Source organism: Lithobates pipiens, unplaced genomic scaffold, assembly GCF_037356315.1.
Source record: "Lithobates pipiens isolate NorthernLeopardFrog02 unplaced genomic scaffold, aLitPip1_a1.2 Scaffold_1, whole genome shotgun sequence".
In the NCBI taxonomy this organism is placed as follows: domain Eukaryota; kingdom Metazoa; phylum Chordata; class Amphibia; order Anura; family Ranidae; genus Lithobates; species Lithobates pipiens.
In genome coordinates this window covers 115,715,873-115,742,493 of record NW_027507685.1, presented here as the reverse complement: position 1 = coordinate 115,742,493, position 26,621 = coordinate 115,715,873, and the positions used below count along the sequence as shown (strand labels likewise).

At 48.6% G+C, this 26,621-nt stretch overlaps 1 protein-coding gene across 3 annotated transcripts in view; it reads left to right on the top strand.

Annotated features, from left to right (window-relative positions):
- The window catches only part of LOC143971569 (IST1 homolog), a 30,895-nt gene that overhangs the window by 2,086 nt on the left and 2,188 nt on the right, over window positions 1-26,621 (top strand). For 2 of the 3 annotated variants that reach the window (XM_077474390.1, XM_077474388.1), the window contains exons 3-8: window positions 789-969; window positions 4,675-4,762; window positions 11,027-11,110; window positions 12,624-12,725; window positions 15,871-15,930; window positions 24,659-24,754. In XM_077474390.1, coding sequence (XP_077330516.1) covers window positions 789-969; window positions 4,675-4,762; window positions 11,027-11,110; window positions 12,624-12,725; window positions 15,871-15,930; window positions 24,659-24,754 — 611 coding nt within the window. The remainder of the gene's footprint in view (window positions 1-788; window positions 970-4,674; window positions 4,763-11,026; window positions 11,111-12,623; window positions 12,726-15,870; window positions 15,931-24,658; window positions 24,755-26,621) is intronic. The other variant, XM_077474389.1, reaches the window with a different exon arrangement.

Sequence of the window (26,621 nt, the reverse complement as noted above, 5' to 3'; positions counted from 1 at the left end):
CAGGGTCCCCATTAGACTCCCCCTTATATCAGGGTCTCCATCAGACCCCCCTTATATCAGGGTCCCCATCAGACTCCCCCCTTATATCAGGGTCCCCATCAGACTCCCCCTTAAATCAGGGTCCCCATCAGAGTCCCCCTTATATCAGGGTCCCCATTAGACTCCCCCTTATATCAGGGTCCCCATCAGACTCCCCTCTTATATCAGGGTCCCCATCAGACTCCCCCCTTATATCAGGGTCCCCATCAGACTCCCCCCTTATATCAGGGTCCCCATCAGACTCCCCCCTTATATCAGGGTCCCCATCAGACTCCCTCATTATATCAGGGTCCCCATCAGACTCCCCCCTTATATCAGGGTCCCCATCAGACTCCCTCTTATATCAGGGTCCCATCAGACTCCCCCTTATATCAGGGTCCCCATTAGACTCCCCTTATATCAGGGTGCCAATCAGACTCCCCCTTTTATCAGGGACTTCATCAACTTCCTACCCCTATATTGGGGTGCCCATTAGAGTCCCCGTCTACATCAGGATACCTCCCTTACATCGGAGTCCTCCCTTTATGAGTCCGGGTGAGGATTGGGGCACATTGAGGGGACTGATCTCAGCTGCGGGCCGGATGAAATCATGTAGTGGGCAGAATGTGGCCAAGGGGAGGGGGGTGGCAGTTTGGAGACCCCCAACCTCCCCCCCCCCCCCCCCCATCATGGTATGTGACTATTTTTTGTCATTTGGACAGACGTTAAGTTTACCTGACCGTCTCTTTGCTCTCCTTCTCCTCCTCCAGCCAAGTCCAAAGACAAGATCAAGGAGCAAATCGCAGAGTTCCTAAGGGATGGAGAGACGGAGCGTGCGTGCACACAGGCCAAGGTTCTCATCCGGGGGGACAGCCGCGTGCAGGCGCTGGATCTACTGGAGGTCTACTGTACTCTGATTGTAGAACAAATCGGATTAATTCACTCAATGAAGTAAGAATTATCGCCGATCGTTGTGTCTTTCCAGAAAACGCACCTCGCCTGGCTGAGGTCTGACGTTCACCCTTTCACTACCAGAGCTGATTTTGCACCTTTTTGCACCCATTTAACCCCTTCAATACCTGGCACTCCTCCCATCCTCCCCCACACACCCACCCCACCCCTTCCTGCCCAGGCCAATCTCAGCTTTAAGTGCTCTCACACTTTGAATGACAATCACGCGGTCACGTGACACTGTACTCATAGGACATTTGTATCATTTTTATTTATTTTTTTGAGACAGATAGAGCTTTCTTTCTTTTTTTTGTTTCTGTTATAAAATTTTGCAAATTAAAAAACCTTTCTTCATGAATTTCGGCAAAAAAAAAAGTATTCTGCTCTAATTCTTGGGTGAAAATCCCCCAAATACGTGCGTATTATTTATCTGTGGGAAAGTTATACAAACGATGGGATATATATCCGAATAAAAACGAATGGTTCAAATAACCCCCCCATCTCCCCTTTTTAGGAAAGTCCAAGGTATTTAGTAAGAGGCGCGCAACTTTTATGAAGTTGTCACTTTTTGTCACTTTTTTGGGGGGAAAATAAAGAAATTAACCACTTCAGCTCTGGCACTGCGTCGCTTTAACTGACAATTGTGCAGACACGCGATGCTGCACACAAATACAACTGCTGGTCTTTTTTCCCTCACAAATAGCGCTTTCTTTTGGCAGTTTTTATTTTTTGTGCTAAAAAAAAAAGAAAAAAAATTGCAACAATTTTGAAAAAAAATTATATATATTTTTTACTTTCTGCTATAATAAATATCCATTATATATATATATATATATATATATATATATATATATATATATATATATATATGTATGTATATATATATAAAATTATTTTTTGGGATATTTATTATAGCTGAAAGTAAAAAATATTGTTGTTTTTTTTTTCAAAATTGTCGCTTATATATATATATATATATATATATATATATATATATATATATATATATATACAAAAATCTAATTTAATCATCAGTTTAGGCCGATATGTATTGTTCTACATATTTTTGGTAAAAAAAAACAAAAAAACGCAATAGCCGTATATTGATTGGCTTGCACAAAAGTTATACCATCTACAAAATTTGAGGGATCAATTTAGGGTACAGGTACGTCAGGTGAGCTGCTGTATATATGCGGAAGACAGTCGCCAAGTGGTTAAAAAATGTAAAAATTTTTTTTATATTTTATTCAATTTTTTTACATACAGTGACCAGAGCAATACAGTGTTACCATAGTTACGCTGCACTACTCTTACCATAGTAAAACTGCACTACTCTGTTACCATAGTAACACTGCACTACCCTGTTACCATAGTAACACGGCACTACTCTGTTACCATAGTAACACTGCACTACTCTGTTACCATAGTCACGCTGCACTACTCTTACCATAGTAACACTGCACTACTCTGTTACCATAGTAACACTGCACTACTCTGTTACCATAGTCACACTGCACTACTCTGTTACCATAGTCATGCTGCACTACTCTTACCATAGTAAAACTGCACTACCCTGTTACCATAGTCATGCTGCACTACTCTGTTACCATAGTAACACTGCACTACTCTGTTACCATAGTAACACTGCACTACTCTGTTACCATAGTAGCGCTGCACTACTCTGTTACCATAGTAACACTGCACTACTCTGTTACTATAGTAACGCTCCACTACCCTGTTACCATAGTAATGCTGCACTACTCTGTTACCATAGTAATTTTGTACAAATATCACGTGACTTAAATAAAATGTAAACTCTGCTTTCTGAATATATTTCATGTTTTGAGGGGTTTTCGGTCATCTTCAGGCCAAAAATTATAATTTTTTTAAACATTTGCAAAAAGCTACAAAATCGGCTCTGACAGTAAAAGGGTTCTTCTTCTTTTACTTTTCTGCACATATAATATATACATAAAGGAAAACCTGAATAATTAAAACTGGTTACTAATCACCAATTACTGAGACATTGAGCATTGAAGTCAGATGTATGTCATGTACAGTGGGGTATAGAGCACAGCACTGGGAGAGCGCAGCACCGCGGGGGCTCAGCACCGTGGGAGCTCAGCACCGTGGGGGCTTAGCACCGTGGGAGCTCAGCACCGTGGGGGCGCAGCACCGTGGGGACGCAGCACCGTGGGAGCTCAGCACTGTGCGGGCTCAGCACCGTGGGAGCGCAGCCCCGTGGGAGCGCAGCACTGTTGGAGTGCAGCACCATGTTGGCTCAACACCGTGGGACCACAGCACTGTGGGGGCTCAGCACTGTGGGGGTGCAGCACCGTGAGAGCGCAGCAATGTGGGGGTGCAGCACTGTGAGAGCACAGCACAGTGGAGGCTCAGCACTGTGAGAGCACAGCACTGTGGAGGCTCAGCACTGTGAGAGCACATCACTGTGGGGGCACAGCACTGTGAGAGCGTAGCACCATGTGGGCTCAGCACTGTGAGAGCACACTGTGAGAGCGCAGCACCGTGGGAGCTCAGCACTGTGGGAGCACAGCACTGTGGGGGCTCAGCACCGTGGGAGCACAGCACCGTGGGAGTGCAGCACCATGGGGGCTCAACACCGTGGGAGCGCAGCACCATGGGAGCACAGCACTGTGGGGGCAAAGCACTGTCGGGTGCAGCACTGTGAGAGCACAGCACTGTGGGGGCTCAGCACTGTGAGAGCACAGCACTGTGGGGGTGCAGCACTGAGAGTACAGCACTGTGGATGCTCAGCACTGTGAGAGCACACCACTGTGGGGGCACAACACTTTGGGAGCACAACACTTTGGGAGCGTAGCACCGTGGGGGCTCAGCACTGTGAGAGCACAGCACCATGGGGGCTCAGCACTGTGAGAGCGCAGAACCATGGGGGCGCAGCACCGTGGGGGCTCAGCACTGTGAGAGCACAGCACCGTGGGGGAGCAGCACTGTGAGAGCGCAGCACTGTGAGAGCGCAGCACTGTGAGAGCGCAGCACCGTGGGGGCTCAGCACTGTGAGAGCGCAGCACCGTGGGGGCTCAGCACTGTGAGAGAGCAGCACCGTGGGGGCTCAGCACTGTGAGAGCGCAGCACCGTGGGGGCTCAGCACTGTGAGAGCACAGCACTGTGGGGAAGCAGCACTATGAGAGCGCAGCACTGTGGGAGCTCAGCACTGTGAGAGCGCAGCACCGTGGGGGCTCAGCACTGTGAGAGCACAGCACCGTGGGGGTTCAGCACTGTGAGAGCGCAGCACCGTGGGGGCTCAGCACTGTGAGAGCACAGCACTGTGGGGAAGCAGCACTGTGAGAGCGCAGCACTGTGGGAGCTCAGCACTGTGAGAGCGCAGCACCGTGGGGGCTCAGCACTGTGAGAGCACAGCACCGTTGGGGGCTCAGCACTGTGAGAGCACAGCACCGCGGGGGCTGTGAGAGCGCAGCACCATGGGGGCTCAGCACCGTGGGGGCTCAGCACTGTGAGAGCGCAGCACCGTGGGGGCTTAGCACTGTGAGAGCGCAGCACCGTGGGGGCTCAGCACTGTGAGAGTACAGCCTTCAGGAATAGAAAAAAAAAAAGAATACTAAATATTATTATCCAATAAAATGACCTGGATACAAAGAAAATAAATATTGACCATAATAAATATACATTGCCTGTAAAAAAAATTTTTTTTTATTTTTGATCCAGAGACCTGGACCCGAGTCTGGCTGAAGCCGTGTCCACCATACTCTGGGCGGCCCCCCGCCTGATGACCGAAATCCCAGAAATCAGCACGGTGAGTAGGCAGAGCTAAACCCCCTGCTGAAGAACGGCACTGACTATATTTATTATAATTATAGTAATAATAATAAAAAACAATAATATTCTTTCCTTAACCACTTTGTTACTGGGCACTTAAACACCCTTCCTGACCAGACAAATTTTCAGCTTTTGGTGCTCTCACATTTTGAATGACAATTACTCAGTCATGCAACACTGTACCCAAATCAATTTTGTGTCCTTTTTTTCCCACAAATAGAGCTTTCTTTTGATGGTATTTGATCACCTCTGGGGTTTTTATTTTTTGCGCTATAAATGAAAAAAGAACGAAAATGTTGAAAAAAAACGCATATTTCTTTGTTTCTGTGATAAAATTTTGCAAATTATAATTTTTTTTTCATAAATTTTGCCCACAATTTATACTGCTACATATCTTTGGTAAAAATAACCCACATTAGTGGATATTATTTAGTCATTGTGAAAGTTAGAGAGTCTACAAGCTGTGGTGCGAATCGCACAAAATTGATCACACCTGATGTACTGGTGGCCTATCTCATTTCTTGCGACCCGAACAAGTCAGGAATGTACAAATACCCCCCAAATGACCCCTTTTTTGAAAGTAGACATTCCAAGGTATTTAGTAAGATGCATGGTGAGGTTTTTGATGTTGTCATCTTTTTCCCACAATTCTTTGCAAAATGAAGATTTTTTTTTTTCTTTTTTTCTCACAAAATTTTCAATGTAATAGGTTATTTCTCTCACATGGCATGTGTATACCACAAATGACACCCCAAAATACATTCTGCTACTACTTCTGAGTATTACGATACCAAATGTGTGAGACTTTTACACAGCCTGGCCACATACAGAGGCCCAATATTGAAATAGCACCATCAGGCGTTCTAGGAGCATAAATTACACATTTCATTTCTCAACCACCTATCACATTTTTGAAGGCCCTGGAGCACCAGGACAATGGAAATGCCCACAAAGTGACCCCATTTTGGAAAGCTAACACCCCAACGTATAATCTATGAGGCATAATGAGTCGTTTGAATGGTTCATTTTTTTTCCAGAAGTTTTGGGAAAATGTGGAAAAAAAATGAAAACGCATTTTTTTTACGCAAAGTTGTCCATTTATAAGATATTTCCAACACATAGCATGTACATGGCAAAAATGACACCCCAAAATACGTTCTACTACTCCTCCTGAGTATAACGATACCAAATGTGTGAGACTTTTACACAGCCTGGCCACATACAGAGGCCCAATATTGAAATAGCACCATCAGGCGTTCTAGGAGCATAAATTACACATCTTATTTCTCAACCACCTATTACAGTTTTGAAGGCCCTGGAGCACCAAGACAATGGAAATGCCCACAAAGTGACCCCACGTGGCACTGACGACACGTGGCACTGACGACACGTGGCACTGACAGATGGCACTGGAGGCAGATGGGGCTGACAGATGGGGCTGACAGATGGGGCTGGCAGATGGGGCTGACAGATGGGGCTGGCAGATGGGGCTGGCAGATGGGGCTGGCAGATGGGGCTGACAGATGGGGCTGGCAGATGGCACTGGGGCTGGCACTGGCAGATGGCACTGGCAGATGGTGCTGGCTATTTGCTCTGGCTAATTGCTCTGGCAAATGGGGCTGGCAGGTGGCACTGGCAGGTGGCACTGGCAGGTGGCACTGGCAGGTGGCACTGGCGGCACTGGGGCTGACGGCACTGGGGCTGACGGATGGCACTGGCGCTGGCAGGTGGCACTGGCGCTGGCAGGTGGCACTGGCAGGTGGCACTGGCAGGTGGCACTGGCATGTGGCACTGGGGCTGGCGGCACTGGGGCTGACGGCACTGGGGCTGACGGCACTGGCACTGACAGGTGGCACTGGCGCTGGCAGGTGGCACTGGCAGGTGGCAGGTGGCACTGGCAGGTGGCACTGGCGGCACTGGCACTGGTGGTGGCAGGTGGCACTGGCAGGTGGCACTGGCAGGTGGCACTGGCGGCACTGGCACTGGCGGCACTGGGGCTGACGGATGGCACTGGCGCTGGCAGGTGGCACTGGCGCTGGCAGGTGGCACTGGCACTGGCGGCACTGACGGCACTGGGGCTGACGGCACTGGGGCTGACGGATGGCACTGGGGCTGGCAGGTGGCACTGGCGCTGGCAGGTGGCACTGGCGCTGGCAGGTGGCACTGGTGGCACTGGGGCTGACGGCACTGGCGGCACTGGGGCTGACGGCACTGGCGCTGACGGCACTGGGGCTGACGGATGGCACTGGGGCTGACGGATGGCACTGGCGCTGGTAGGTGGCACTGGCGCTGGCGGCACTGGGGCTGACGGCACTGGGGCTGACGGCACTGGGGCTGACGGCAGGCGCTGGCAGGTGGCACTGGCGGCACTGGCACTGGGCTGACAGATGGCACTGGGCTGACAGATGGCACTGGGGCTGACAGATGGCACTGGGCTGACAGATGGCACTGGCACTGGGGCTGACAGATGGCACTGGGGCTGACAGTGTAACAATTTATCACTTACAGATCGCTCTCCCTCCTCACACGCTGTCTCTGTGTGAGGAGGGAGAGACACGGCAATGGGAGATGATCTCATATGTTTACATATGAGATCATCTCCCATTGGCAGCTGCGATCGCGCTGTGAACGGCTGCTTTGATTGGCCATTCACGGCGATCTGTATTTGCCTGTCTCCGGGAGACACGGCGAATAGAAAACTTCCGCGATGCGCGCCCCCGGCGGCGCGCATTGCGGAAGTAAGCACGAGGCCGTCCAGGGACGGCCAGGCGAAGGAACCCGCCTGCTCTAAGGCTGTCATTCGGCCATAGGGCGGGCGGGAAGTGGTTATCTACAGTGGTGTGAAAAAGTGTTTGCCCCCTTCCTCATTTCCTGTTCCTTTGCATGTTTGTCACACTTAAGTGTTTCGGAACATCAAACCAATTTAAACAATAGTCAAGGACAACACAAGTAAACACAAAATGCAATTTGTAAATGAAGGTGTTTATTATTAAAGGTGAAAAAAAATCCAAACCATCATGGCCCTGTGTGAAAAAGTGATTGCCCCCCTTGTTAAAACATACTATAACTGTGGTTGTCCACACCTGAGTTCAATTTCTCTAGCCACACCCAGGCCTGATTATTGCCACACCTGTTCACAATCAAGGCATCACTTAAAAAGGAGCTGCTTGACACAGTAAGGTCCACCAGAAGATCCTTAAAAGCTACACATCATGCCGAGACCCAAAGAAATTCAGGAACAATTGAGAAAGAAAGTAATTGAGATCTATCAGTCTGGAAAGGGTTATAAAGCCATTTCCAAAGCTTTGGGAATCCAGCGAACCACAGTGAGAGCCATTATCCACAAATGGCGAAGACATGGAACAGTGGTGAACCTTCCCAGGAGTGGCCAGCCGCCCAAAATTACCCCAAGAGCGCAGCAACGACTCATCCAAGAGGTCACAAAAGACCCCACAACAACGTCCAAGGAACTGCAGGCCTCGCTTGCCTCAGTTAAGGTCAGCGTTCATGCCTCCACCATCAGGAAAAGACTGGGCAAAAATGGCCTGCACGGCAGAGTTCCAAGGAGAAAACCACTGCTGAGCAAAAAGAACATCAAAGCTCGTCTCAATTTCTCCACAACACATCTTGATGATCCCCAAGACTTTTGGGACAACATTCTGTGGACCGATGAGACAAAAGTGGAACTCTTTGGAAGGTGTGTGTCCAAGTATATCTGGCCTAGAAGGAACACTGCATTTCATAAAAAAGAACATTATAACAACAGTAAAATATGGTGGTGGTAGTGTGATGGTCTGGGGCTGTTTTGCTGCTTCAGGACCTGGAAGACTTGCCGTGATAAAAGGAACTATGAATTCTGCTGTCTACCAAGAGATCCTGAAGGAGAATGTCCGACCATCTGTTTGTGTACTCAAGCTGAAACGAACTTGGGTTCTGCAGCAGGACAATGATCCTAAACACACCAGCAAGTCCACCACCGAATGGCTGAAGAAAAACAAAATGAAGACTTTGGAGTGGCCTAGCCAAAGTCCTGACCTGAATCCTATTGAGATGTTGTGGTATGACCTTAAAAAGGCCGTTCATGCTCGAAAACCCTCTAATGTAACTGAATTAGGACAATTCTGCAAAGATGAGTGGGCCAAAATTCCTCCAGGATGCTGTAAAAGCCTCATTGCACGTTATTGAAAACGCTTGGTTGCAGTTGTTGCTGCTAAGGGTGGCCCAACCAGTTATTAGGTTTAGGGGGCAATCACTTTTTCACACAGGGCCATGATGGTTTGGATTTTTTTTCACCTTTAATAATAAACACCTTCATTTACAAATTGCATTTTGTGTTTACTTGTGTTGTCCTTGACTATTGTTTAAATTGGTTTGATGTTCTGAAACACTTAAGTGTGACAAACATGCAAAGAAACAGGAAATGAGGAAGGGGGCAAACACTTTTTCACACCACTGTATGTAATGCTACATGACTTTTAGAAAAACTTTACTACAAAAACAAAACAAAACACTGATTACAAAAAGGTAACAAATTTATACAGGAAAATGTCAGTGATCTCCTGATCACCTATCCCCCAGGGCAAAAATTCTCCCCTTGCCCCAAAAAATCAAACACTAATCTGCATACCCCCCCACCCCCAAGCATTAATTCCCTTTGAAAAAGCCCAAATTCTAACCAAATAAAAATTCCTGCTCCTCCCAGTATAAATACCCCCCCCTGCTAAAATTCCCCCTTCCAGCACAAATCTTTGCCCCCCAATCCCCTCTCCGAACTCAAATCCTCTTCCCCCCAAACCCTCAATCCTAGCAAAAACCCCTCCCCCTCCCAAATCACCCCTCCTAGCACAAATCCTCTCCCCTTGAATTCCACATCCCCCCCACCCCCATCTCATGAAAGCACGGCACCTGATGAATGAGCCGTGAAATCCGATTGCCGGAAAATGGACCCGACACCTTATTAACCGTCTCACTCTTAAAGCAGAACTATTATTATTATTATACAGGATGTATATATTATTATTATTAAAAAGGATGTACATGTTATTATTATATAGGATGTATATATTATTATTATTATTATACAGGATGTATATATTATTATTATTATTATTATACAGGATGTATATATTATTATTATTATTATACAAGATGTATATGGCGCCAACAGTTTACATAGCGCTTTACAATATAAAGGGAGACAGCACAGCTCAATACAGAAAGAATAGGAGGGCCTGGCTCATGGAGTTTACAATCTAAAGGAGAACTAAACTCAACAAATGAAGATTTGCCAAGTTATAGGGGAATATTAGAAATATTAATTGTGCCCAAACAGTATCCTGAAAAAAATTTCACCTGAAAAATGATAGTGCACCTCCTGTGCCTAGGCACTCCTGATATCAGTGCACCTCCTGTGCCTAGGCACTCCTGATATCAGTGCACCTCCTATGCCTAGGCACTCCTGATATCGGTGCACCTTCTGTGCCTAGGCACTCCTGATATCGGTGCACCTCCTGTGCCTAGGCACTCCTGATATCAGTGCACCTCCTGTGCCTAGGCACTCCTGATATCAGTGCACCTCCTGTGCCTAGGCACTCCTGATATCAGTGCACCACATGTGCCTAGGCACTCCTGATATAAGTGCACCACATGTGCCGAGGCACTCCTGATAACAGTGCACCTCCTGTGCCTAGGCACTCCTGATATCAGTGCACCTTCTGTGCCTAGGCACTCCTGATATCAGTGCACCTCCTGTGCCTAGGCACTCCTGATATCAGTGCACCACATGTGCCTAGGCACTCCTGATATAAGTGCACCTCTTGTGCCTAGGCACTCCTGATATCAGTGCACCTCCTGTGCCTAAGCACTCCTGTTCTCTATATTCATAGTAATGTATCTGCAGTGTGAGATCACCTTAGGCGCAGCTGCCTTTGTTTTACCAGATTAGAGTGAAATTAGGTGATGCCACTACAGTACTGCTCGCTGTTCACTTGTACGAGGAAGCAAAGCCCTGACTTTACCAAAATGGCCGCCTCCACACTGACACTCAGTGCAGAGCATAGGAAGCCAGTAATAGGATGACTTGTTCTTTACACTCTTCTTGTCTTTTCTGGGCACAGCTTCCAGAGTTGAGTTCCTCCATAATAGGGATTTACTGATGTTTCCAATCGTTTTGATAGAACATGAAAATAATCAATACATATGACTGATAGATCATGAGAGCAGCTGATTTCCTGTGTTCCAGGTGGCCGATCAATTATCCAACAAGTACGGAAAGGGATACAGAAACAAATGCCAGGAGAATACACACAGAACAGTCAACCAAACAGTAAGTGTATGCGTCTGTGCCCAGGGGTAACCTGGGGGGTGGAGTAGGGGACTGATCTCTGTGTTTTATGAATGGATTGTGGGGAACACGTCTCTTGTCACTCATTGAGGTGGGATCTCACTGGGGAAAGACCAATGTGTGTGCTGGAGGTGGGATCTCACTGGGGAAAGATCAATGTGTGTGCTGGAGGTGGGATATCACTGGGGAAGCACCATTGTGTGTGCCGGAGGTGGGATCTTACTGGAGAAGGGCCAATGTGTACGCTGGGGGTGGGATCTCACTGGGGAAAGACCAATGTGTGTGCTGGAGGTGGAATATCACTGGGGAAGGACCAATGTGTGCGCTGGAGGTGGGATATCACTGGGGAAGCACCATTGTGTGTGCTGGAGGTGGGATTTCACTGGGCAAAGGCCAATTTGTGTGCTGGAGGTGGGATTTCACTGGGGAAATGCCAATGTGTGTGCTGGTGGTGGGATCTCACTGGAGAAAGACCAATGTGCTCACTGGAGGTAGGATCTCACTTGGGAAATATCAATGTGTGTGCTGGACATGGGACCTCACTGGGTACAGACCAATGTGTGTTCTGGTGGTGGGATCTCACTGGGGAAATACCAATGTGTGTGCTGGAGGTGGGATCTCACTGGAGAAGGACCAGTGTGTGTGCTGGTGGTTAGATCTCACTGAGGGGAGGCCAATGTTTGTGCTGGAGGTAGGATCTCACTGGGGAAGGACCAATGTGTGTACTGGAGGTGGGGTTTCACTTGGGAAAGACCAATGTGTGTGCTGGAGGTGGGATCATACTGGGGAAGGACCAATGTGTGTGCTGGTGGTGGCATCTTACTGCGTACAGACCAATGTGTGTGCTGGAGGTGAGATCTCATCTGGGAAAGACTGATGTGTGTGCTGGAGGTGGAATCTCACTGAGGAAAGACCAATGTGTGTGCTGGAGGTAGGATCTCACTGGGGAAAGACCCATGTGTGTGCTGGAGGTGGGATCTCACTGGGGAAAGACCCATGTGTGTGCTGGAGGTGGGATCTCACTGGGGAAGGACCAATGTGTTTGCTGGAGGTGGGATCTCACTGGGGAAGGACCAATGTGTGTGCTTGAGGTGAGGTCTTACTGAGGAAAGACCAATGTGTGTGCTGGACGTGGGATCTCACTGGGTACAGACCAATGTGTGTTCTGGTGGTGAGATCTCACTGGGAAAGGACCAATGTGTGTTCTGGAGGTGAGATCTCACTGGGGAAGGACCAATGTGTGTGCTGGAGGTGGGATCTCACTGTGGAAACAAGCAAATGCGTGTGATCGTTTAGATATTTTTTCATAGCTATATTGGACCAGCTTGGACTAATGTATATATGTACTGTATGTGCCACACCTCTGGGCTCCCAGTGGAAGCTGCAAGCATATCCATACCTAAACTTTAAATGTTTTATATGGCTGTTTTTGTGTTTATTCTTGTCTATTATGTTAATAAAATGGCTGCTGCCATGTTCTTTGCTTTATCTGCAGGTAATACAGAAGCTCAGCGTAGAGGCCCCTCCTAAATTCCTAGTGGACGAATATCTCCAGAAAATTGCCACAGAGTTCAATATACAATGGCAAGAAAATGTAGTAAGTGAGGGTGGAAACCCAATAACTCCATGGTACAAAATCAAACACTGCAACCCCCCGTCCCCCCCCCCCGGTTCAAAACCAGACACTGCACCCCCCTCTCCCCCCACATGGTCTAAAACCTGGCACTGCACCCCCATGGTTCAAAATCAGGAACGGCACCCTCCATGGTTTAAAATCAGACACTGCAACCCCCCCCCCCTGTGGTCCAAAACCAGACACTGCACCCCCCCCCCCATGGTATAAAATAAAACCTTCCACTGCACCCCTATGGTTCAAAATCAGGAACTGCACCCTCCATGGTTTAAAGTCAGACACTACAACCCCCCCCCCCCCCCAGTCCAAAACCAGTCACTGCACCCTCTATGGACTAATACCAAGAACTGCACCCTCCATGGTCCAAAACCAGACACTGCAACCTCCATGGTTCAAAACCAGGAACTACATCGGCCACGGTTCAAAACCCGGAACTGTACCCTCCATGGTTCAAAACCCGGAATTGTACCCTCCATGGTTCAAAACTAGGAACTGCACCCTCCATGGTTCAAAACCAGGAACTGCACCTTCCATGGTTCAAAACCAGGAACTGCACTCTCCATGGTTCAAAACCCAGAACTGTACCCTCCATGGTTCAAAACCCGGAACTGCACCCTTCATGGTTCAAAACCCAGAACTGCACCCTCTATGGTTCAAAACCAGGAAATGCACCCTCTATGGTTCAAAACCAGGAACTGCACCCTCCATGGTTCAAAACCAGGAACTGCACCCTCCATGGTTCAAAACCAGGCACTGCACCCACCATGGACTAAAACCAGGAACTGCACCCTCCATGGTCCAAAACCAGACAGTGCACCCTCCATGGTTCAATACCAGGAACTGCACTCTCCATAGTTCAAAACCAGACACTGCAGCCCCACCGCCCCCCTGGTCCAAAACCAAGCACTGCACCCTCCATGGTTCAAATCCAGGAACCGCACCCTCCACGGTTCAAAACCAGACACTGCAGCCCCACTGCCCCCCCGGTCCAAAACCAGGCACTGCACCCTCTATGGACTAATACCAGGAACTGCACCCTCCATGGTCCAAAACCAGGAATTACATCGTCCATGGTTCAAAACCCGGAACTGTACCCTCCATGGTTCAAAACCCGGAACTATACCCTCCATGGTTCAAAACCAGTAACTGCACCCTCCATGGCTCAAAACCAGGAACTGCACCCTCCATGGTTCAAAACCAGGAACTGCACCCTCCATGGTTCAAAACCAGGAACTACATCTTCCATGGTTCAAAACCAGGAACTACATCTTCCATGGTTCAAAACTCAGAACTGTATCCTCCATGGTTCAAAACCAGGAACTGCACCCTCCATGGTTCAAAACCCGGAACTGCACCCTCCATGGTTCAGAACCAGGCACTGCACCCTCCATGGACTAAAACCAGGAACTGCACCCTACATGGTCCAAAACCAGACAGTGCACCCTCCATGGTTCAATACCAGGAACTGCACTCTCCATGGTTCAAAACCAGATACTGCAGCCCCACCGCCCCCCTGGTCCAAAACCAAGCACTGCATCCTACATGGTTCAAATCCAGGAACCGCACCCTCCATGGTTCAAAACCCAGAACTACACCCTCCATGGTTCAAAACCAGGAACTGCACCCTCCATGTCTTCAAGTCTGTGGTGGAGTGTGTCAAGCAGGAGGCACACTTAGACTCCTCATTGAAAAATTGAACACAGGCCAGAACATGGACTTTTAAAGAAGCAGCAAAACATGGAGCAGTTGTATTGCACAATCTGTGCTATGTTAGCTGCTTTGAAGAGCAGAAGAGATATTGGGGGTCTAATGGAACCCTGATGTCTCTATAAAGAGCACCTGTCACCTAAATCTATCACACGAGGCTTGTTAGCCCCCTTGTAATAGGAATAAAGTTAAGGGCCATAATTCATGATTAACTCTAAACTGATAAACTGTAAAGACTTTTAAAGTGTCACACATTGACAATTTTAGGTACTGGAGCTTGTTGTGATTTCACAGGCATGCACAATCTTAAATCTTGACATGTTTTGTATCTATTTACTCATTACTACAATACATTTTATAGTTTACCAAAAAATATATATTGTGTGTGTGTGCACGAGATTTCATTTTAGTGTAACTTTTTTCTAAAAAGTTTCATTTGATGAACGACTGTGTAAATATCCTGTGGCATAACAAAAATTGCAACACCCCCTTTTTATTCTCCAGGGCTTCTGCTGTCAGGAAACAGATAATGTTTTGGGGGTTCTAAGTCATGCTGATTTTAATGTGTGTGAAAACAAAAAAAATCGGCCCAGACAACGATTGGTTAAATGTCCCCCCATGACAGTACCGAGCTCCTTATGTCCTTTATTAACAAAGATTGTCTAGGAGTCAGTAACCCCCCACCCCTCCCCTACCCCCCATACACCTCAATGGGATCTGCTCCTAAATTTGGGTTTCCTTAATATCAGGCATTTGCAGTTCGTTTTGTTACGAATTAATATTCAGACTCATTTTTCGTTATTCAGAAATTCAGATATATCTGAATACCCGAATTACAATATAAGCAGAGTTTACTGAATGCTCCGAATAACGAAATTACATTTTGGCCCGAAATTCAAATTGAAATTTGAATTGAATTTTACATCGAATTCCATTTGAATTAGAAACTGTAAAACATATTTCTGAAATCAAAGAACTGTGCGTGTTATTGGACCATTGGGAAATAATTGCTGTTTTTGTTAAGCCAAAAGGTGATTTATAGAGTCATTATTATCATTTGGTTAAAAAACTTCCTTCTGTTTGTTCACTTTGCCACATTCCAATTGAAAAAAAAAAAATGATTTTTTTTCGATTCGACCGATTCAAAATTTATCGGTTTGAACGATTTAAAACGGAAAAAACAAACATCGGCAAATTCGAAAAAAAGACAAAATTCATTCCGTATACAAATGGAACGAATCAACCAAATTTAACGAAGCGAAATAACTAGCTTAACGAATCAAAACGAAACAAAACTAATTTTTTCATCGTGCACATGTCTAATTCTAAATAGGAAATTTTCAGACAGGATTTGACAGATCGGGCACGTTCACTCATCCCTATTCATTGGTTGTATTTCTAGGCTGATGTTGGCGCCGCGCTGTACTCGGCCTACATCAACCAGGCCGGAATAAACTACAATGTAAGTCACAGAAATACGTTCTCTTCTTACCACAATCTTCTGTGATGTCATCACTATGGGGCACCAGGGACCCGATTCATTCAACTGTAGCAGAGGAAAAAAAGGTTTCTCTTATATTCACCGACCGACACAGCTACTCTCTGTAATTAAATTGGTTTGTTAGCTTGCCACTAGGAGAACTAGGCAAAATTGTAACACAATACACAGAACTTTCAGTACCGCCCCGGGGGGCAGACCCTGTGCTAACAACCCTCCCTACTGCCCCAGCAGACTCAGTTTTATTTTGCCTAGTGAAGGAGAATGACCTATGAACCCTGCGGGCCCTTTGGTCCATTTTTTTGATGCAGGATTTATACTTTTGCGCAAGATGAAAGATCCTGGGATCTTTTATCAACTGCCGGCTGGGTGACAGGCTGGTTAAGTTATCCTTGTATTCCCCCCAGTCCAGCCATAGAGTGTGTGCAGGTCGCAGCTAAGGCTCGGCAGGCCACGACATACCTCAGCTCCAGAGGTGGTTGGTGAGCTTCAATGCTCCGGGGTATACATATGACCGGGCTACTGATGTCTGGATCACAGTATACCGGGCCAGCAGCCACCCTGTAACTGTGCAGGAGTGGGTCTGTGATGGAATGTCTTCCAGCTCTTCAGGACTGGTAAGTACGGCTCTCCCCCCCTCGGGGGGTTGAGCAGCTGGGCATTCCCTGGGAGGTCGATTCGGGGGCCACCTCACCTCCTTCTATTCTCTCCCACGTCCCTATATTCCGGGGGGGGGGGGGGGCTGCATGTGCTGTGGGCGGTGTGTGTATGGAGATTGCTGGGTCTCTCACCTGTAGGGGGTCTGTGCGGCTAGCGATGGTCCTGGTCCCAGTGTGGGGGGTCCCAAAAGGTGTCTGTGGAGGTATTTTTGCTGGTTGAAGGCAGCGCTGTTCTGGGTTTTTTTGCTTGTCACCGCATGGCGCTGTCCAGCGGCCATTTCGGCTGAGGGCAGAGCAGGTTCCCCTTGTGAGCCTCAGCGGCCATTTTCTATGGGATTTTCCTATTAGTTGCATTGGCAGCCATTTTTTTGAAGCCCGAGCGCTCTTTTCACCGCAGTTCACTTGTGGCTGCATGCCATGTGCTATCACATGCTGTTTCCTGTGTCCACTGTGTATACAGGACGCTGGGTGGCCATTCCCTGAACGCTGGTGCAAGCTCTGCAGATGGTTTCACCGCTCTTTTCTACAGCTGCTACTGACACAGTTTCTTCAATCTGCAACTGGGTAACCTCCTGGGGACTACAGGCATGGCTAGTAACCATCACAGAATGCCGCAGGGTGGTGAATCCGGCTCTAGGAACCCCCCCACCCCGCCAGGCGGCGGAAGCAGGAGGGTGGGACCTACACTGTCCTAAGTCCCCATTCAGGTGGCAGACAGGGTAGGGTCAGCATGGCTTCAGAAACTGGTGTTTCTTCCCCCGAAATCCAGGCTATTTCAACTGGGTCACCTGCAGATAGCGCTGTGCCCATGGACACCCTGACGGCGGTCCTTAACTCTTTTGTTGCAAAAATACAGGCGGTGCGTGGAAGGAAAGGTGCACGTAAAAAGCCCCTGCCCCCGTCCTCTGGGGAGAGCTCTGATGCAGACTCGGGCCCTGTTGCGGCTGGTAACCCCTGCTCTGACCTATCAGACGAAGCTGACCAGGACCATTTGGACAGCGAGGATGATTCCCCATCCAGGTCCGGGCAAGACAAAGCGCTTGTTGGAGCACTTAACACAGCTGTGCGTGATACCCTGAAGATCCAGGAGCCAGCGGATCCCTCTGCTGATGTATCGGTCCCTTTTGGGTCCCACAAGCCAGCACGTTCACCTAAGGTGTTCCCGTATTTGACTTATTTTGACAAGTTCATCTACAGGGATTGGGGTCGGCCGCAAAGGACCTTTTCGGTCCCCAAAAACATGGCAGTGCATTACCCCCTTGAGGAAAGCCTTCTCAAAAAGTGGTCGGCTCCTCCGGTCGTGGACCCCCCAGTATCTAGGTTAAATAAAGTAACCACGATCCCGGTTGAGGGGACTCCTGTATTCAAGGATCCCACGGACAGGAAGGCTGAGGCAGTGGCTCGTTCCTTGTTTACGGTTGTGGGGTCAGCCGTGCGACGTGTACTGGCATCCGCACAAACTTTTGCACTGCGAATTGGGAGTGCAACAGGCCTCCCCTGTCTGTGTGGAACTAGCAGACCAACTAGTGCAAGGCCTTAAGTAAGTTTGTGACGCGGCCCTGGATACTCTCCCTCTGTTATCCAGGGCTTTAGTGTCAGCTGAGGCGCCTGATTTGGTTGAAATGCTGGTCTGCTGACCAGGCATCCAAGAAAGCCCTGACGGATCCTCCCTTCCTTGGCGACCAGCTCTTTGAAGCTTCATTGGATGACATTATTAAAAAATGCCATGGGTGGTAAGAGTACACTACTCCTACAAGCCAGGAAGGCTAAGGAGCCACGCCGCAGGCAAGGGCTCTCTTTTTCCACTCACAATCGGCTTTTTCGTCCGCCCGGTGCTTCGACAAAACGTTCCCAGCCCGACAGGACGTCCACAAACGGTTAGAAGTGTCCCTGGAACCGCAAGCCTAACAAGCCTGCGAACAAAAGTGTTACCGCATGAAGGTTTGCCCCCACCCACATCTCGGGTGGGGGGTCGCTTTCGGGAGTTTGCAGCCCGGTTGACCTCCCGGTTATCCGACCAATGCGTCTGCGACCTGATTTCCACAGGCTACAAGATAGAGTTTCTCTTTTGGCCGCCGAACAGATTCTTCCCCTCCAGCATACCCACATCCCCGGTTCGCCTGGAGGCCCTGCTAGGGGCAGTGAGGGACTTGCTGGATCAGGGGGTGATTGTACCAGTTCCGGAATCGGAATGCTTCCAGGGGTTCTACTCAAATCTGTTTGTGGTTCCCAAGAAGGAAGGGGTACTTCCGATCTTGGACTTAAAAGCCCTCAATCACTTTGTAAAAGTGCAGAGGTTCAGAATGGAATCAGTTCGCTCAGTAGTCGCTGCACTCCATCAAGGGAACTCCATGGCGTCCTTAGACATCCAGGATACGTACCTGCACATTCCCATATGCCATCGGCATCAAAAATGTCTGCGTTTGGCAGTCGGGGAAGCCCACAACCAATTTGTGGCTCTCCCTTTTGGCCTGGCATCAGCCCCCCGAGTCTTTACAAAGGTAGTGGCTCCAGTGTTGGCATTGTTGAGACAATGCGGGATCACGAACGTGGGTTACCTAGACAATCTCCTCCTGAGAGCATCTTCCGCCTCAGAATTAGAGGAGGATGTGGCGATCACCATGCAGACTCTGCAGACGCCAGTCTATCTGGCTGGGGTGGCGTGATGGGGATTCAGTCGGCCCAGGGCCTCTGGTCGACGGAAGAATCTAAGTTGCCGATCAATCTGCTCGAATTGAGAGCGATCAGGCTGTGTCTCCACACATGGTCGATGTGTCTTCAGACGCCATGGTTGTGGCGTACATAAACCACCAAGGGGGAACAAGAAGCTCAGCCGCTGCTCGGGAGGTCGCTCACATACTTCGGTGGGCAGAGCGACACGTTCCGGCCCTGTCAGACATTTACATCCCGGGAGTGGAAAATTGGCAGGCGGACTATCTGAGTCGACAGATGCTGGACTCAGGAAAATGGCCATTGCATCTGGAGATATTCAGGCGGTTGTGCCTGAAATGGGGCACACCAGATGTGGATTTATTGGCCTCCCGCCTCAATTGGAAGGTGCCGAGATTCATGTCCAGGACAAGAGATCTGTGGGCAGATGCGTCAGACGCGCTGGTGGCTCCGTGGGATCAGTACCAGCTGATCTACGCCTTTCCTCCACTAAAACTGTTGCCACATCTGCTTCGCAGAGTGGAAGCCGAGGGTATTCCAGTATTCCTGGTTGCCCCAAATTGGCCTCAGCGGGCCTGGTACAAAGACCTGGTGCATCTGGTGGCAGACGCTCCCTGGTGGCTGCCGCTGTGACAGCACCTCCTATCTCAAGGTCCAATCTTTCACCCTGCTTTACCATCGCTGGCTTTAACGGCATGGCTATTGAGAGCCAGGTGCTGAGGAACCGGGGTCTGTCGGACTCTGTGATTCCAACTATGTTGAGGGCATGGAAATCTTCTTCATGGAAGATATACCATCGTACCTGGAAGGCCTATTTCTCCATGTGTGAGGAGAAAAAGTGGCATCCACGCTCCTTTTCTATATCCACTATCCTGCTGTTTCTTCAGCAAGGTGTAGACCAGAAGTTGGCGTTGAGCACCATTAAGGGGCAAATTTCAGCTCTGGCTGTCTTTTTCCAGCGACCCCTGGCATCTCATTCATTAGTGAATACCTTTGTTCAGGGGGTACGACATGTAGTCCCTCTGGTACACCCACCGTTACCTCCATGGGATTTGAACCTGGTGTTGTCGGCATTCAAAAGCCACCGTTTGAGAATATCAGGGAGATTCCCTTGTTGACCCTTTCACAGAAGGGGGTTTTCCTGCTGGCCATAACATCAGCCAGGAGGGTTTCGGAGTTGGCGGCCCTGTCCTGCGAGTCGCCTTATCTGGTCATCCACAGGGATAAGGTGGTGTTGCGTCCGCAACCGCCCTTTCTACCTAAGGTGGTCTCGGCCTTTCATATCAATGAGGACATTGTGTTACCATCGTTGTGTCCTAAGCCGAAGCACCCCAAAGAGTTGGCCCTTCATGCTCTCGACGTGGTTAGGGCTCTAAAAGTGTATTTGTCTGCCATAGCTCCCGTTGGGAAGTCAGACTCGCTGTTTGTTTCGGTGGCTGGTCCAAAGAAGGGTATGGCAGTCTCGTCTGCCACTATTTCTAGGTGGATCAGACAGATTGTAGTACAAGCCTATGCCTTGAAGGGGCAGGTGCCCCCCTTTCCAGTCACGGCCCACTCTACAAGGGCAATCGGAACGTCTTGGGCCTTCCGACACCAAGCGTCTGTCGCTCAGGTGTGTAAGGCAGCGACCTGGTCATCTGTCCATACGTTTACCAAGTTCTTCAAGGTAGATGTCAGTTCGGCTAATGCCTGTTTTGGCCGCAAAGTTTTGCAGGCGACCGTGTAGTTGCAATTTAGTTTTTTCCTGGTTTTTCCATAAAAACTAAGTACTGTTTGTTAATGCCCTGTTGCATTACTTCCGCATAAAGTTTGCAGTGTTGGTTATCTCTCCTGTTGAGAACACCCAGTTATATGGCGGTGTGTTTTTCCGTACACTGCTGTTTTTTTTGTGGGTTTAGTTTCACCAATTCCCATTTGCCATGGTGTATGAAGTTTTAATGCTCTTTTTCCTACCCCTCGTTTGGCACTGCTTGGGTGTCATCCTATTTAGTTACAGAGAGGAGCTGTGTCGGTCGGTGAATATAAGAGAAAATAGGATTTTTGTGCTCACCGTAAAATCCTTTTCTCTGTAATTCACAGACCGACACAGCACCCACCCCTCCCTTTCTTTATGTTATACTACTTGTTGGCATACTGAGTCTGCTGGGGCAGCAGGGAGGGTTGTTAGCACAGGGTCCGCCCCCCCGGGTGGTACTGAAAGTTCTGTGTATTGTGTTACAATTTTGCCTAGTTCTCCTAGTGGCAGGCTAACAAACCCATTTAGTTACAGAGAGGAGCTGTGTCGGTCGGTGAATTACAGAGAAAAGGATTTTACGGTGAGTACAAAAATCCTATTATTTCTATTATGACATCATTACTAATATTGAGGGGATGCTATTGTACTTTTATTGCTGAAATCCTTCCAAAGGATTTACATTATGTGACAAAAGTAAGTACACCCCTCAGTGACATTTCTTCTCTCTTTTCATGTGACAACACTGAAGAAATGACACTTGTCTTCAATGTAAAGTAGTGAGTGTACAGCTTGTATAACAGTGTAAATTTGCTGTCCCCTCAAAATAACTCAACACACAGCCATTAATGTCTAAACCGCTGGCAACAATAGTCAGTACCCCCTAAGTGAAAATCTCCAAATTGGGCCCAATTAGCCATTTTCCCTCCCCGGTATCATGTGACTCGTTAGTGTTACAAGGTCTCAGGTGTGAATGGGGAGCAGGCGTGTTAAATCTGGTGTTATCGCTCTCACTCTCTCATACTGGTCACTGGAAATACAACATGGCACCTCATGGCAAAGAACTCTCTGAGGATCTGAAAGAAAGAATTGTTGCTCTACATAAAGATGGCCTAGGCTATAAGAAGATTGCCAATACCCTGAAACTGAGCTGCAGCACGGTGGCCAAGACCATACAGCAGTATAACAGGACAGGTTCCCCTCAGAACATGCCTCGCCATGGTCCACCAATGAAGATGAGGTCACGTGCTCAGTGTCATGTCCAGAGGTTGTCTTTGGGACGTATGATTGCTGCCAGCATTGCTGCAGAGGTTGTAGGGGTGGGGGGTCAGCCTGTCAGTGCTCAGACCATACGCCACACACTGCATCAAATTGGTCTGCATGGCTGTCGTCCCAGAAGGAATCCTCTTCTAAAGATGATGCACAAGTAAGACCACAAGCAGACTAAGGACATGGATTACTGGAACCATGTCCTGTGGTCTGATGAGACCAAGATAAATGTATTTGGGTCAGATGGTGACAAGCGTGTGTGGGGGGCAACCAGGTGAGGAGGACAAAGACAAGTGTGTCTTGTCTACAGTCAAGCATGGTGGTGGGAGTGTCATGGTCTGGGGCTGCATGAGTGCTGCTGGCTGCCAGCACTGGGGGACTACAGATCATTGAGGAAACCATGAATGCCAACATGTACTGTGACATACTGAAGCAGATCATGATCCCCTCCCTTCAGAGACAGAGACTGGGCCGCATGATAGTATTCCAACATGATAACCACCCCAAACACACCTCCAAAACCACCACTGCCTTGCTAAAGAAGCTGAGGGTAAAGGTGATGGACTGGCCAAGCATGTCTCCAGACCTAAACCCTATTGATCATCTGTGGGACATCCTCAAACGGAAGGTGGAGGAGCGCAAGGTCTCCAACATCCACCAGCTCTGTGATGTCAACATGGAGGAGGGGAAGAGGACTCCAGTGGCAACCTGTATAGCTCTGGTGACCTCCATGCCCAAGAGGGTTAAGGCGTTGCTGGAAAATAATGGCGGCCACACAAAATATTGACACTTTGGGCCCAATTTGGAGATTTTCACTTAGAGGTGTACTGACTTTTGTTGCCAGTGGGGGAGGAGACCTGATTTTTCATTGCTGCAGATAAATAACATTTAGAGGTGTGATGATGTTTGTAATATTAGTAAGTAAAATGTTACGTTAACATTACATCGTATTCACAGTAATTGTTTCAGCCCTCCATTCACATTGGAGTGATTTGTCATGACAGGTCCCCCCCCCTGGGACTCTATTGCATACCTGTACTATTTTTTATTATTCTATTATTATTATTTATTATTATTATTTTTTTTAATCATTTTATTTAATTTAATTGCATTTATTTATTTGATAATAATAATTTGTATTGTATGTATTTAATTTTCAATGTAATCTATTCAATATTTCAAAGCAAGCCCCCCCCATCCCACACCTCCCAACTTTCTCAGATGGGAACGAGGGACACCTATTAGCAAAAGAATGTAGGGATAGGACACACCCCTTACCACACCCCCTTAAAGGAGAATTATGCAAAATAAATATATATATATATTAGTTAAACCCACAAGTGTTTTTTTTACCACTACTTTTCCTTTATACTGGGTTTTGGAATTTACAAATGCAGAAATTGGATGAAAGGTTTATCACCGGGAGATAAAAAGTGCATTTTATATACAAATCTATAGATCAGAGCAACACGAGGGATCAATGAGGAGGAAAGAGGGACAGAGGGACTTTGTACACAATGAGAGACAGTCCCTCGAAATCAGGGACAGTCCCTTAAAAAACAGGCACAATCCTTCGAAATCAAGGACAGTCCCTTAAAACACAGGGACAGTAATTCAAAATAAAAGGACAGTCCCTTAAAAAACAGGAGCAGTCCTTTGAAATCAGGGACAGTCCCTCAAAATCAGGGACAATCCTTCGAAATCAGGGACAGTCCTTCGAAATCAGGGACAGTCCTTCAAAATCAGAGACAGTTCTTTGAAATCGGGGACAGTACCTCGAAATTAGGGACAGTCCCTCGAAATCCATGACAGTCCTTTGAAATCAGGGACAGTCAGTCGAAAAGCAGGGCAGTCCTTCGAAATCAGGGACAGTCCCTCAAAATCAGGGACAGTCCTTCAAAATCAGGGACAGCCCCTCAAAATCAGGGGCAGTCCCTCAAAATCAGGGACAGTCCTTCAAAATCAGGGACAGCCCCTCAAAATCAGGGACAGTCTTTCAAAATCAGGGACAGTCCCTCAATCAGGGGCAGTCCCCCGAAATCAGGGACAGTCCCTCAAAATCAGGGACAGTCCCTCAAAATCCGTGACAGTCCTTCGAAATCAGGGACAGTACCTCGAAATCAGGGACAGTCCCTTGAAATCCATGACAGTCCTTCGAAATCCGTGACAGTCCTTCGAAATCAGGGGCAGTCCCTCGAAATCAGGGACAGTCCTTTGAAATCAGGGACAGTCCTTTGAAATCCGGGACAGTCCCTCGAGATCCTTGACAGTTGGTAGCTATGCCATTCTATGGGAGGGAGGAGGTCGATGGTCATTGTCTAACACTAACCTGTGATCTTTTCTTCCCCCGCGTTTCATACAGGTGAGAAGGCTCAGCATTAGTGATACATATGAGAGACATCTGTTTGGACAACCACCATCACTGGGTGATATGCCGGCTTCACCAACCGAAATCCCTGTAAGTTTTCGTGGGGCTCACAGTTCCCCGATCTCCTCTACAATGAAAGAACCCGGAAACAACAAGCACCGAGTCACCTCCGGGTCCGGAGTTCTCATTTCCCAGCTGCTCTGTGGCCGGGGAAGCAGCAAATCAAGCCTAATCTGTGCTTGAATAACTGAACTGGAGGGCAGGAAAGGCACTGGGAGACCAATAGGATGTCTCCATAAAGAGGACCTGTCACCTGCCCATGCTATCACACCTAATAAAGGTAATTAGCATGCAAATGCCAGCCTAGGGCAAGCGATTGGAGGGCATTTTTTTCTAGAGCTTTCCTATTCACTTGAACACAACAGGAGTTTTTGGGGTGGGCAGCACATGGCCCCCCCCCCCCCATCTGCTGCCTTTGCAGTTTGGGGGGGTGCTAAAAACATGGCTCACCTGCCAACTGTATGTTTAAGGCTTCCTTTACACTTGTGTTATTCATGGAGACAAGAAAAGAATGGCCATTAGATAAAAAGGAGAAAAAGAGAAACGCGTAGGTCATGCTAATCAGAAAATATTATACGGAGAAACTTGGCTTCTGGCGTACAATGAGGAATAATGTGACCTTTCATAGAACATCTTTAACAGAGGCATAACTAGGATCATGAAGGGCCCCCCTGACCCTCACTTCAGTCCTAGGACCCTTCTTTTCCGAGCCCGGTGGTGGAACGCCAGGGCCCAGCCGCAAGTGCGACCTTTGCAACCCTGGTAGTTCCACCACTTGTAGTTCAGTCTTTTTTTTTTTTTATAAATTTTTTATTTGTGAGATATGGGGGGGTCTAAACAGACCTCTGATGTTTCACCTTTGAGACAAAGAAAGGAGATTGAGGACACAGCCCCCCCCCCCCCATCTCCATCTCTGCATAGAATGAATGGATAGGAAGAGCTCCGCATAGAGGCTTCCCATTCCTTCACAAACTGAAGCATAGGAAACAGAGTTATGAACGAACACTGTTTACTATGCTTCAGTTTGTGAATGAACAGAGTCAGTGATCGGTACTGATCGCTGACTCTATCAATTCAAAAATGGAAGGTGCCGGCCACCTTCCCCGCTCTTTTCGTCATGACACATCTCCTGCAGAGCTGCGGGGGGGGGGGGGACCAGGAGAGCACACAGGGGGCAGAAGGAGCTGGGTAGGAGGGGCAGAAAATAGAGGAACCAATCCCTTCATTTTCCTCCTGAAGCCGCTTAATGCCAGCGGGAGGGAGAGGAAGAGAAGCAGGCTCACAGAGGCTGCAGGAGGAAAATGGATGATATCAGTTCCTCTATATGCCGCCCCTCCTATCCAGGTCCTGCCCCCCCCAGTTCCCCGTGCGCCCTACTGCCTCCCCCCCGGTTCCCCGTGCACCCTCCTGCCCCCCCAGTTCCCTGTGCGCTCTCCTCGCCCCCCCCAGTTCCCTGTGTGCTCTCCTCGCCCCCCTCCCAGTTCCCTGTGCGCTCTCCTCGCCCTCCCCAGTTCCCTGTGCGCTCTCCTCGCCCTCCCCAGTTCCCTGTGCGCTCTCCTCGCCCCCCTCCCAGTTCCCTGTGCACTCTTCTGCCCCCCTCAGTTCCCTGTGCGCTCTCCTGCCCCCCCTCAGTTCCATGTGCGCTCCCTGCCCCCCCTCAGTTCCCTGTGCGCTCTCCTGGCCCCCCCAGTTTCTTGTGCGCTCTCCTGCCCCCCCCCCCCCCCTCAGTTCCCTGTGCACTCTCCTGCCCTCCCAGTTCCATGTGCACTCTCCTGCCCCCCCCGCCCTAGTTCCTAATGCCCTCTCCTGACCTCCCCCAGTTCCCTGTGCACTCTTCTGCCCCCCTGAGTTCCCTGTGCGCTCTCCTGCCCCCCCCCCCCCTCAGTTCCCTGTGCAC